Here is a 14,400-nt window from a genome sequence, read left to right on the forward strand (position 1 = left end):
GGCGTATCTTCCTAGTCAGGACAAGCTTTTACAATAGTCACGCCACATAATTTAAAAATAAAAAAAAAGTGATGAAGTTCCTGTAACTATTAGATAGGAAATGGTTTCTTTACTGCAGGAGTGCAGACTGGGCTGTCAGTTCTTGAGGGTGAAATATGTAACTCTTCACCCCACATTCTTGGCTGAAGACACCCTGTAAGTTTGGGGAGAGGTAAGAATAAGGGGACAATTTCAATACCTTCACGTAGGGAGGAAGTCAGGCTGTCAAGGCCAGCAACAGGGAAAGGAAATTCAATTTAAAAACTAGTAGTTGCGTGTTAAAAAAAAAAAAAAAAAAAAGAGGCGGGGATAAAAAAAAAAAGTAGGAAAAAATGGGGGGTGGAGGGAAGAGACTAAGTAAAGGAAAACTGGAAGAGGAAGAAAGAGTATGCTACGCAGTTTGTTGTTTCTCCTGCTCTTCCTCTCTCACTCCCTCCAGAAGCTAGAAAAAGTTTGCAAGCGCAGCATGCGGGATGGGCGAGAGACCTCTTCATGTACGGACCCACGAAAAGAAGCGGCCGCTTCACCCTTCCCGATCCGCGCCGCCGCCGTTTCCCCCCTCTCCGGATGATGGAGGGCAGCAGGCGAAATCCAGAGGGAAGTTAGCCTTGGCGGCCCCCCCCCCGCACCGGATCCCGCAGGGATCGAGGAGAGGCGCGCAGCTTTCTCTCTGTCCCGCAAAGCCTCCCCTCCCTCCTCCTCCCGGAGAGGAAAAAGGAAAGACCGAACCTCTAAACCAACCTTACCCCTCCCCCTCTTCCTGGAGGAGCGAAAGCAGAAAGTACCGTTCAGTGATTCACTGGACAGGGAAGAGGGAGGAGGCGGCAAAGAACGCCTAGTGCCAAAACTAAGTAAGTTAGCTGACAAAACGCACCCGTCTTTCAGCGCCTCGGCCGGGTGCACCAACTCCGCGGAGACCAAGTGGGCTCGGCGCGGAGGGACCCCGCTTCGCTCCCCCACGTGCTCCAGCGGTCCGGGGGACTCGGTGCCTGAAGTTCCTGCAGAAAAAAGGTCGTTAGCCCTGGAAAGAAATGAGGGAACTGGGCTTTTTTTCTCACTTCGCCGCCTAGTGTCGGGGAGAATGGCAGACGCCTTGGAGAGGACCGGGAAAAATAGAGCGCCCTGGAAAAGTGGAGAAAATGTTCAGGAAGTCGGTCCATTTCAGGCAGCTGTCTATCTGCTAGAGTACGAGCGAGGCGTGGCGGCTCAACTTCCAGCGCTTTCCAGGTGAGGGGACCGCCAGACTGCCGATCCCACCGACCCGCGCGCGCACCCGCCAGAACCTCGCTCCCCGACTTCCAGGGCGCTCTGGCCAGAAAAAGCCCCTACGCAAAGTGATTCGCAATCCCTTACCAGGCTCCTTCTCCAGAGAACTTTTGGGTGGAGGCATGAACTTTTTTGTGTGGAAGCTGCTCAGGGGAGCGAGGAGGAGGAAAAAGTGAAATTTGAAGAAGAGTGACTCCTTGTTTTTCCCGATGTCTCATCACTTCTAGAAGGTTAAAGTTGTTGGATGTGGTGACAGCTGAGAGGGGCGCAGGACCTCTTTCCAGGTGGAGACAGTCCACCGCCTGTTTGGCCGACCCCTCCCGCGTGCATGTGTGCGTCGGCGGCGGCACGCGGTGCGTGGTTCTGCGAGTGGAGTCTCAGCCGGGACCCAAGTGAATGGCCTCCAGGGGCTGTGCGGGGCCTCCGCCGCCGCCGCCTTCGCAAGCCTGGGTCTGGCCGGGAAAGATGTTAGCCATGGGGGCGCTGGCAGCCTTCTGGGTCCTCAGCCTCCTCACCTACGGTTACCTGTCCTGGGGCCAGGGCTTGGAGGAGGAGGAGGAAGGAGCCTTGCGAGCTCAGTCTGGAGAGAGACCGGAGCCCAGCACTACTGCTGCCTCCCAACCCCATCTAATTTTCATCCTAGCGGATGATCAGGGATTTAGAGATGTGGGTTACCACGGCTCGGAGATAAAGACTCCCACTCTTGACAAGCTCGCTGCCGAAGGAGTAAAACTAGAGAACTACTATGTCCAGCCTATTTGCACACCGTCCAGGAGTCAGTTTATTACTGGAAAGTAAGTGTTACCACTTCGTATATTTATTCTTTGGAGAAATCTTAAGCATTTAATTAAGACCCAGCTCCTAATTTAAAGGAGCAACAGAAAATACGGGGAACAAGTGAATGAATGAAATGTGGTATTGAGTTGTGGTGGGTATTAAATTGGATGCCCTATTAATGATCTTGAACGTCTTCTCTCTAGTCTCATTTTGCGTATTCTCAGAGCCTGCTGTGAAGTGCCCTCCAAATTTTTAAAAGAGATCGGGACTTGTAAAGTCTCACCTACCAACCACGTATCTCCAGAAGGGGTCTCCTTTTCCAAGGAGACCAAGCCCATTTTGGCTTTTGGGCATGCTCAGATTTGTTTCAGGCGTCACACCAGAATTCACAATCGCCATCACTGATAAGAAAGATCAAAAATTCTCTGCAACTCTTGGTTTGTTCTTAAATCTAGAATTGAATAATCAAAGCCATAGGTTCTCACGGACATAAAAGAGACCAAGGAAATAGATGGAAAGCAATGTAAAATTAGTGTACAAATGGGTCTGTTTGGGTCTTTGATAGGTTATTTTCTCTAACTGGATCAATAAAAAGGGCCATGTGTGATTACCAAGGCAATTCTCAAAATGCAAGTAAATGCAATGATAAATGTTCAACAAGAGTTAAATTTCATCTGACGTTTTCTGCTGCTCCTCACATCTGGGAATTTCCTGGTTAACTCTAAGAAAAATCAGATTATTTCGAAGCTTAAGTAAAGTATTTTTAATTTGTTGCTTTGCTTAATAGCTAAACTTTCTACTTAAGGCATTCGCTCATTTTCATAGTTTATTCTATCCTATTAGAGTATAGTTTGCTCTAACTGATTTGGATGTCCAAAGTCAGCCTGTGCGACAGAGATAGACTAGGAAGTCTGGAGGTCAAGCTACCACTGGACAGAGGTAGAAAAGAAGCCTTAGTAGTTCAGAATATGCGTCCTGCGATTTCCTCAGGGAACCCTGCTTCAGTGAAGTTGTTCTTGGAATTGGATCCTCTAAAAGTAGCCAGTATCCATTGGAAAAATAAAGATTATTTTGTAAGAATCTGTCTTGCAGAGACTTTTGCCTACAGCATGATTTCCATTGCTTAACAAACTGTCAGAACGTAGCATCACTGCCAGAAAAGAAAAGAAAAAAATTCCCATCCTTTCCTTTCTTAAGAATGAGAGATTTAAAAAAAAAAAAAAAGTCTCACTGTACTTCAGAGTCATTTTAAAGGTCATTTGTGGCATCAGAAAGTCAAGGGCATTTGATATTTATAAAGGAGTAGATTTTTGGCTTGAAAATGAGTCCATCTGGTGGCCTGCAGGTCAAGTTCTTCATGTCTCATCCCAACCACTCTTATATTTGGCTTATGAAATAAATGTGTCATGAAAGCTCACTGAACCTCTTCAACTAATTTAGAGAATTTAGATTTACTGAGCTAGCCGGTGGTAGTTGAAAATATGTACACAAATTATATGACTTTTATCTTTTACAATAGAACATATGCTTTAAGGCTTTTCACCAAATAAGAATATTTAGTTCCTAAACATTATCTTGCACTGATAAAATATTGAGGTTTAATCTTTTAATCTTTGTGGTTTAATTAATGACAGGAAAAAGAAATGAAGCTAGAAATAATTCCTAATTTTTTCTCTTTTTTTAATTGAAGATGATATACAGTGTTGCTTTGTTACAGCATATTGATTCAACAGCTCTATATAGTATGCTATGCTCACCACAGTGTAGCTAATTTTTCTCTTTTGTCAAAGGTTGACTCTCTTGCACTTTCAATGCAATTGAAAATCTAATGAAAAGATTTATTCTCCTATTAAAATTTTCCATTCAGTGTGACAAATTGTGTAACTGTTTTATAGACAAGAAGTTTAAGTAGATACTGTAACTTGATTTAATTTTTATTTGACTTAAACAGTTGAAGACATTTTCATTTGCAGTTCTTTTTTTAGACTGCAACCTTCTTTTAAATGTACACAAACATAAGAAAGAAAGTAGTTATGGAAGCCTAGTTGTGGGCCTAATATTAATAATGCAGAGCCCAGGGATTATGGTCATTTGTCCTCTCCAAGAGCACATGTGTATACTCTTTGGATCTTCTAAAGTAAAAAGTAAAGTAAAGTAAAACAAAACGAAACAGAACAAAACCAAAAACAAAAAGCAATAAAAACCTAAGTGTCCTGAATTATTTTAAGTGGAAAATGGGTTATGTAAAATATGAGAGGATTCAAATATCTTTTATAAAGAAAGTTAAAATGATTAAAACTGAGGCTACTTTCAATACTATTAACAAAACAAGCCTCCTTTTATGTTTTGCTGAAGTCAAAATGTAAAAATCTGTTCCCCTATACTGCATAAATGTGTAACAAGTTCCAGATTGCTTTAATAATTTATATCATACCCATCTGGTAATATTGAGTATCAGTTGGACTGTCAGTAAGCATTCACTATGTTCAGATCCCTGTATTGGAACTCTGAGGAAGAAGTAAGAAGTAAGCCTGAATCTCTGGATAGTGGTCTTCAAATTTAAATCTACAAAAAAAAATCACTCAAAGGGCTAGTTAAAAAGCAGATTTCCAGGGGTGCCTGGGTAGCGCAGTTGTTAAGCATTGCCTTAGGCTCAGGGCATGATCCCAGCATTCTGGGATCAAGCCCCACATCAGGCTCCTCTGCTGGGAGCCTGCTTCTTCCTCTCCCACTCCCCCTGCTTGTGTTCCCTCTCTCGCTGGCTGTCTCTCTGTCAAATAAATAAATAAAATCTTAAAAAAAAAAAAAAAAGCAGATTTCCAGGCCCAGCTAGCAAGTAAGCTTCAGTAGATCTGGGGTTGAGCCCAGAATTCAGTAATGATTTAACGAACATATCAGGTTATTCTCATGTTCACAATATCAATACAAATTAAGGGTGTTATTGTTAAGTACTAACATCCACTGTTCCAGGATAATACATTTTTACCTCACTTTATAACACTCTATGAGATAGTTGCTGTTGTTATCTTCATTTTATATAGTTATGGCAAAAAATTTCAAGAGCAGTAGTAATGCAGGGGTTCTGTACATGGGACTTCGAGAAACAGCATTGTATGTGTTCAGAGTTGGCCTGGTGATAAAAAAAAGTTTGAGAAAGGGGCTTTCTATGTTTGATTTATTTCAAAGTAATTTTCTCACCTTTTGTTTTGTTTTTCACAGTTTTACAAATAAAGACATAGATAAATGACATCATTTCTTTCTTAAAAGAATATAGTGAAGGCTTCAGAAAGAGAAATAAGTTTTGTAAAATTTAGAGGTGCTGGGTGGCTCAGTTGGTTAAGTGTCCGACTCTTGGTTTTGGTTCTGGTCACGATATCAGGGTCATGAGATCGAGCCCTGCATTGGGCTCCGCACCCAGTGCAGAGTCTGCTTGAGAATTCTGTCTGTCCCCCTGCCTCTCCCCCCTCTGCTGCATGCTCTCTCTCTTTCAAATAAATAAAAAAAAAATTTTTTTTTAAAAGTTTTGCAAAATTTAGAGATGAATTTTATGCAGACTTTAAAGTAGGAAAAATTGGCAATCTGAACTAAATTTATATCTTTGGCAATAATTCTTTTTTTATTATTTTGTTATTAATTTTTCTACTTAAAGTACCTGATGATCATTTTTATAAATGCAAGGGTAACTTGAATGTGTATTTGTAATAGGATATTTGATAAATTCATTTCATGTTAAAACAACTCCTGCTTCTTGCTGAGGGTAGTCACTCTCCCAACTTCTAACACCTTAGATTAATTTTTGCCTTGTGTTTGAACTGCATCTTTATGGAATTATACAAAATGTACTCTTTCAAGTCTGCCTTCTTTCTCTTAACATTATGTTTGTAAAACTTTTCCATGTTGTTGCCTGTAGATGTAATTCATTCATTCTCATTACTGAACAATGTTCTTTTGTATAGATATACTACAATTTATTCATCCATTCTACTGTTGACAGACATTAAGGTGGTTTCCAGTGTTGGGCCATTATGAATAGTGCTGCCATGAATGTATTTGTATGTGTTTGTTGATGAATATATATGTTTCTCTTGGATATCTATTAAGAACTTGGATTGCTTAAAATCACAGTGTGATACACTCTTAGCAGTGTATGGAGAGCTCTATTTGTTTCCCATCTTTGTCAACTTTTGATATTGTCTTTTTCAATTTAGTCATTCTGGTTGTTATGCACTGGTTTACTATTATGGCTTAAATTTGTATTTCTCGGGTTACTAATGAAGTTGAGCATCTTTTTGTATTTTTATGGACTATTTGAATATTCCCTTTTAAGAAGTTTCTGTTTAAGTCTTTGTCTATTTTCTTATTAGGAGATTGCTCTTCCTTGTTGATTTGTGTTAGTTATTTATATATTCTGTTTCTTTGTCAGATATTTGTATGGGAGAGGGAGAAGCAGGCTTCCCACCGAGCAGGGAGCCCAATGCGGGGCTTGATCCCAGAACACCAGGATCATGACCTGAGCCGAAGGCAGACGCTTAACGACTGAGCCACCCAGGCGCCTCTGACCTTTTTTTCCTAAAAGTTTTATTTAATTTTTATATTTAGATCTATAATTGATCTAAAATTAATTTTCTGTTATGGCGTAAGTCAGGGTTCAAGATTATTTTTTTCCATGTGTGCCTCCATTTGGCCCACACTATTTATTAAAGAGGCCGTACTTTCTCCACCTCACTGCTGTGTCACTTTTTCATAAATCAGAAAAATGTAGATGTTTGGGTCTATTTCTGGACTCTATTCTGTTCCATTAGTCTCTTTGTCTATCCTTCTGCCAATACTACATTCTTAACTATTATAGCTTCATAATACTGGTATCTGGAATGTAAGTTCTCCGACTTGTTCTCCTTCAAAATTGCCTTAGCTCTTCTTTAACAGCTCATTCATTTTAATATAGAAGAAGGAAAAATATGGATGTACAAATGCAAATAGGTTGGAAGAGTTGGTTTTGGAATACGAAGTAGTTCATTTCACAATTATTCTACTTTCTAAGTGAAATAACAAGTGAAGCCATTAGGTGAGAATAAAGATCTGGAGTTTTAAAAACAGAAATAGAAAATATTCTTCCAGGAGAATGAGAAAATGAATTAAGTAGAGAAATGCTGTACAAATACAGGGCACTCAGCTAAGCCCACTTGAGATTTCTGGCCATAAATTTAAACAGAGACTGGTCATCGTGTGTTTGTTTTTCTCCTGCCATGGCCTGATGCTGGTATGCGGAAGATGCACCATTGAAGAAGTAGATTTAACTAGATTTGGGGCTTTGTCGAATGAATGAAGTGGTATCATGGGCTCTAAATTGGCAAAGAAAAGGGAAAGATGATAAGGGGTTGGTGTTCTCTAAGTAATTACCATAGTCAATGAATTGACTATCTGGCTGGGTTTGAAGTGAGGATACTATAACAAACTTGGAAAGCTAGATAGATATTGGTTGTTGGAGAAGTGTATGCTTAGGGTCAAAATTGTGTGAGTAGTACAGTGTTGGGAAATGACAGGGGAATGGATGCTAAGGTGAAATGGAAGAAAACATCTTCGAAAATGAAGAAGGCATGGTTTTAGAAGGGCAAGGTATTGGATAGATCACTTTGGTGGATATTGAAATCATTAACAACGAGAGACGTGGTATTCAAGAGGATGGTGAACCAGGTGCTGGAATCATTTATGACTGGGAGGTAAGGGGAAGGGCCTGGAACTGAGTGGGTAAAGGAGTCAAATAAGAAAGATAGTCTATAACCTGTTGCCTTGCTTTTCAAAGGAGTTGAGTTTTTAAAAGTAGACAAGAGCCTTTGTCTGAAAGTGCCAGTGAGGAGCTAGGAAAACATTCATTCCTGCTTCAGGCTCTGTGATAATTGGGGCATGGGTAAAATAACAGCCCGAAGTTGAGAGGATTTCAGGGATACCCAGCAATCAACTAAAGCAAGAGGGTAGAGAGAAAGTCCAGGAAAGAGGGGAGGTCATAGTGAATTTTGCTAGTGTCAGAGTTTGAATAACACAAGGCTTCTTGGCAAAGATTAGGGAGTTAGGAGTGGAGAAGGATTAGTTGAATCAGAGTAGAGGATGTACAGAGATATATAGAGATTAGAACCTAAATTAAAGAAGATACATTGGGAAGATTGGAGTTAGAGTGAAAATACAAATGGCGCCGAAAGGCATGGTAGGATTTTCTCCAGACGATCTCCTAGGAATTGATGAGTGTTCAGTTTTAACTTTAGCCTCATTCTGGATATTGATTGAGCTCCTGACCCTTCAACACCAACTACTGCAGCCATACTGTGTGTAGTCAGGCACACAGGAGCTCTGGGGGCCTCCTCTTGTCCAGGAAGATAGGATCCATATAGGCCTCCTCTGTAGACTGCAATGGACTGTACAGGCAGGGAAACATGTCTCTTGGGAGTTAACAAGTATTGTTTCTAGATATGAAAGTATCAATCAACAATTATGCTAGTGTTGAGAACCCTGAAAAAAGTAATTGAAGTCTTTCAGCCACTCTCACAGAAGAAAGATTCAAGGACGCTAAGGAGAGTAGGGCTTGATGATTCCATTTCATAGGCATGAGGGTACACACACACATTTCCCCTCCATTTCTATTGTAAACATAACATCAAGAGTCCTGCATGATTTCTCTTCCATCCACTTCTTTTATCTGAAGCCTAGTTTTAAGTAGTGTTACATACTGAGAGTGCACAATAAATATCAGTTGCTAAGAGTTCACTTATTACATTTGTAAATATTTAGTTAAAGCATAAACATCTAGAGAAATGTTTATGGTTAGAAGTTTAGAAGAAACAATTTCTTTCCAAGGCTCACTTTGGCTTTGGAAAATGAATGTAACAACAAATGAAGAGGGTGACTTTAAAGCCTCACATATCCATTTCAAAAAGAACAGCTCAATAGAGGAGACCATTCAACAAATAGCTGTCTCTTCCTATTTGACCTCATGGTTTTTCTGACAGTAGAATCGTGGTCAAGTAAGCTATTGGCACACTCTTGTGATCAAAGTCCCTAATTTTAAATGAGTCTTTTTAAAAAAGATTCCCTTTGAAATGAATCTCTATTCAGGTAATCCTGGGTGAGCTTCCTGAGTGGCTGTTCTGAAAAGTGGAAATTTATCCAGGTGTGGAGAGTTGAGAACATTTTGTTTCATCCAAGTGACCTTTCCCAAAGATCAAAGGTGGGAGAAGCGAAAGACTTAGAGCCCCTGCCTCTAATATGAGCTCAGTATGAAAGCCTCTTTTATTTCAAGTTTGGTTTCATTCAGGTTTTTTCCTACAGCAATATTCCAGAATTAATTTCACTGTAATCTTTTTCTGTATTTTACTTTGATATAATTAGAGTGTGTTGCAATGTTCTTTTATCATTCTAGATAGTAAATATTCCTGGTAGTGTTACCTCATTGAGACATTAATTCCCCTGTGTGTTCTATTGCAAGAGAGACTACCTCTAATCATTTACTCCCTCTCTCTTCTAATTCACCCAGCATATTTGCTTTATTCAAACATGACTCTCATTACATCACCAGCTTCAGCAAACACCCTCCCTGGTTCGCCACTGACTACCACGGAATGAGAACAGGAATTAATTTTTACTGACAACCTTATTGTGCCAGTCACTTTCAAACATCCTGTCATTTGATCTTCACACCCACCCTGAAGGTAAAATATTTTTATTATTTTGAAAAATAGTTATGAAATATTTAACAAATGTCTTCCTTTCATGGACGATACATGAAAGTTTTAGAGAAATTATGTTAAGTTGATCACGGTCATACAGCTTCTAAGCAGCAGAGCCTGTATTTAAATCTAAACCTGCGTGGCTTCAACAAGACCCTTGCTGTTTTCATCCCCTCATTCAGCCTGATACGAAAATTATAAGCACCTTAGTCTAGTCTTTGAAAAAGTTTTTAGCCTTATTTTCCTCTCTCAAGCTTCACACTCTCCTCCAGCAAGAAGGATGATTCACTGTTTCTTGAGCACATTCCATACTTCACTTTCTTCCTTCTTTTGCACATACTGTTTCCAGTCCTTGGAATTCATGCCCTATCTCTCTTTGCCCAAATGCCAGCCACTCAGACTCACCTAAAATACTACCTTTCCTGTACAGCTTTCCATGATTCCTTAGCCAGAAATAATTTATTCTAGTGATGACCTTTCATAATTCTTTCTATTACTGTCTTATTACGTATGATTTCCACCTCATTCATAGCTGTCATTGAACCTCGTACCTCTGATTTATAATCTCCATAAATCTCACAGTGCTTTGTACTAATAGGCACTAAGTATATGTGTGAAGAATAGATGAATGAATGAATGAATGAATGAATGAATGAATAGATGAATAAATGGTTATTTATTTCTCTCTGGCGGGCAATGTGATAAAGCAGAAATAGCATAGAATTTGTAGTGAAGAAATCTGAATTGCAGTGCTGATTCAATGAACAAATTCCTGACCTGGAATAAATAATCTCTCTAGGACTCCATGGTTTCACCTGTAAAATAGGAATAATGATATTATTTATATTACCAACTTTAAATTGATCAATTGAGGTAATATGTGAAAACTTCTAAGTGTTATAAACCTTTTAAGTAAAAATTCTTTTAAATTTAGAGCTTCAGCTCTGTAATTTTTAATCATATACAAACTTTAAAGGAATAGTTTGTTCTTTATTAAAAATTTTTCTATGATACAGTCATATCTCTTTTCCAATTTCAATCTATCAGTGCAAAGAATTTAAATTAAATCCCATATGTTTTAGTTTCTATCATAAATTTTTTTCACGTGATATTGTTAGCTCTGAGATGGTCAGGAAGGTGATTAGGGACATATATTTTTTAAATTTCTGCCCTTGGAGATTGTGTATGTTGTCATCATGCTTGGCAGAATCTGATGGAGCCCTGCTAAGCTTGTGACAACTGAAAGCAGATGCATGTTTAAAAAATGACATTAAGAGTACAACACTAAATGAGAAGAAATGGAAATAGAGTAATGGAAAGGCTGGTGATTAATTACTTCAAATTCCTTCAATCAGCAATAACTTTAAAATTTATTGAATATCATTAACATATCTCATTCAGCTTTGAATGCCAGTTCACCCCAGGGACTACCACTCAGTAGGTACTCAATAAATAGTTTTGAATTAAGACTTGCTCTTGGCTTCATGGGAATTGGAATTTTATATGCTCTGTGACTACTATTTCAGTCACCTCCTAAATGGTTGTATTGCCTGTAGCATCTGCCTCTAATACTAGGACCTGAGTGAAATTTCAACATGGTCAAAATCATACCACTCCACTGGTTAAAATCTTTTAGAAGCTGCCATTACCTGTAGGCTAAAGCGCTATTCTTAAACATTCTATATAAAGACCTTCAAAATACGGCTTCTGATAAGTTTCTGGTGCAATCTCCCAACACATTCCCATTTATACCTTCTTTGGATTATCACTGCCAAGGTATTTGTATTTTCCCACAAGGGCTATGCTCCCCAACCCCCCGTTTCCATCTAAGCAGGTTTCCCTTTGATAGAATATCCTTCATTCTCCTCTATGTTGCTTCCCTCCAGACCCTCTACTACATTCATCTCCTCTCCAATCCTTCTCTGATCATTTTCTTACCCTACACCAGACAGAATCAAGTGCATTTTTCTGTTCCTACAGCCTCTCTTCTTTACATTTTTATAATATTTGTAATTATTTATGTACATATTCTCTCCCAATTCCAAAATGTACAACACATTAAACTGTAAACTTCTGTCTTTTTAAAGATTTTATTTATTTATTTGTTTATTTATTTATTTATTTCTATATGAGAGAGAGTGGGGGGGCAGGGGTGGAGGAGGGGCAGAGGGAGACGGAGAGGCAGAGACACTCAAGCAGACTCTGCACTGAGCATGGAGTCCAATGTGGGACTGAATCTCACGACCCTGACATCAGAACCTGAGTGGAAACTGAGTCAGATGCTTAACTACCTGAGCCATCCAGGTGCCCCTGAACTCTAAACTTCTTACAACATAGTCTATTTAAAAAAAACAAAACAAAACATATACTACTGATTAAAAAGGAGGGATCCTGTAAGACACCAGCCATGTAACTTAAGCTATATATGCCTCATTTTCTCACGGGAAAATGGCCATAATAAGATTAGTATGCACCTCAAAGGGTTTATTGTGAGGATTAAGTGGGATAATGTCCATAGAACATGTAGAATAGAATCTGCCACATAGAAACTCATCTATCTATCTACCTATCTATCTGTCTATCTATCAATCATCTATTTATATAATATATATTTATAAATGTAAAACCTTGATCATCTTGGTTATTATCTTCATGCTGGACAACTTTAAGCTATCCCACAAATAGTGAATGCTGATAAGCAGATTCTCAACAAATATTTTTTCAATAATTGTACTGAATCAAGTGAAAAGGTCTTGATGAGAAGATGTTCAAAAATATGTTAAGTGCTTTATGGGTGACATACATGAGATTATTCTAAATTTTAAGAGTTTCCATATTTTTCATTGCATAGTACAGTGGCTTAACATTTTAAAGGAATATTTGATTTAATCATGGAACTTTACATCAAAAACTAGGGATGTACTGTATGGTGACTAACATAATATAATAAAATATTATTAATTAAAAGAAGAAGATAAAAAATAAAAATAAAAATTGTCAACATCCATATCAGTGTTGTGATCAACTGAGATTTGATACTGTATTTCATAGAGTTAAGTGGACATAAATATTCAGATTGCTAAGAACTTTAAACAATTGTTCAAGTACAATTTTAACCTTTATCATGTTCAGAGAAAGCCGCCATGTTAAGTGGAAGTTATTTGAGGAGCAATGTGCTGTGTGGGAAGAACAGTAGGCTTAGGCTTGAAGACCTGGTTCCAAACACCTGTTCCCACTTACGGTGAAACCTTAGATAGGTTACTTCATGCCTCTGAGTCTCCTCATCAAATGATAGTAATAGGAGCTAACAGACGATTACTTTCTGGTTTGGTTATCCAATTAAATGAGACCATGTTGGTGAAAGCATATAGGGTATTGCCTGACATATAATAGACACTCAATACATTCTAGTTTTAGGTTTAACTGAATTCTACAGGGCATTTATTTTGAACAGAAAAGGAAAATCTTTCCAAAGTCTCAACTGCTCTTTTAAATATTTTCCAAATTGGGAATGTGTAGAGCCTTACCAAAAATTATAACAATACTCACAGACATTTTGGGTTTAACTTATAAAGGTTTTATACACCTTTTCTTGGGTATGATATGGCAGTCAACACAGTGATAAAATTCTTATAATTCAAAGGGATATCACATGTAATTTTTTCCATCCCCTGCATTTTATGACAATGAATAGGACTCTTTTTTCCACTGACCAAACAGAATCAATAATAATACATCTCTATCATAACACCAACATCAATCTACTAACCACCTGGTCCTAGTTGGGAGACAAGCCAGAAAATAATCACTAGGTCATTGTCCCCTTGCTAAGGAGATATATTAATGTGCTTTTCTCAATACTTGGTTGTTCTCGGACTTGATTAGAGAGGGTAAGGGAACCAGACCTAGATAAGAGAGAGGCTGAGGAAACTAACTGGACCCTATGGGATTACAGGATTGTCCTGTGCACAGTGTCCAAACAGGCTTTGTGAGCATGGTTTGGCAACATTCAGTGTCCAATAAGGTCCAGCCAAGAGGTATGTAGCAGCAGGAACATGAGTGGCAATCGATACTGGATTAAATTCATGACCACAAATCCAAAATAGGCATTCAGAAGTGCCCAGTGATCTTTTTAACTTCCTCTACTATGTGTTCCATTTTTTAGAACTACTATTTCAAAATATCTCATCTCCTCAAACTGCCAATATCCTATCGTCAGCTCATTACCTTAGTTCAAAATTCCATTGACAGAACAGAAGCAATAATGAATAATCTATATCATAATATTAATGTATACTATAAATTATCTATAATTTTAACATTTTTCATAAATCTGTGATTTATTAGAAATTTATAAAAAGATTTGCCATAATCTTAGATCTGAAGACCTCAAGAATTTTAAATTGTTTTATCAGACTTGAAAAAATTATCTTTGGGGTTGAATATTATAAGATTAAAGACTATGTCATATCCCTTGTACACCAGGTTCTTGCACAGACTAAGGTTATCATAAAAGTATGTGAACTGAGTGTATCAAACTTACCAAATTAAAATTTTTTAGTTTAGGGCACCTGGGTAGCTCAGTTGGTTAAGCCTACGA

General features: G+C 38.5%; 1 protein-coding gene and 1 pseudogene across 1 annotated transcript in view; both read left to right on the forward strand.

The window, feature by feature from the left end:
* The first annotated feature begins 1,676 nt into the window (after positions 1–1,676).
* ARSJ (arylsulfatase family member J) overlaps positions 1,677–14,400 on the forward strand; it is a 74,821-nt gene continuing 62,097 nt past the window's right edge. Inside the window, exon 1 of the mRNA XM_002922887.4 lies at positions 1,677–2,099. Coding sequence (XP_002922933.1) covers positions 1,702–2,099 — 398 coding nt within the window. The 5' untranslated portion in view covers positions 1,677–1,701. The remainder of the gene's footprint in view (positions 2,100–14,400) is intronic.
* LOC105239165 overlaps positions 1,961–14,400 on the forward strand; it is an 80,519-nt pseudogene continuing 68,079 nt past the window's right edge.

Source organism: Ailuropoda melanoleuca, chromosome 11 (genome assembly GCF_002007445.2).
Source record: "Ailuropoda melanoleuca isolate Jingjing chromosome 11, ASM200744v2, whole genome shotgun sequence".
NCBI lineage: Eukaryota > Metazoa > Chordata > Mammalia > Carnivora > Ursidae > Ailuropoda > Ailuropoda melanoleuca.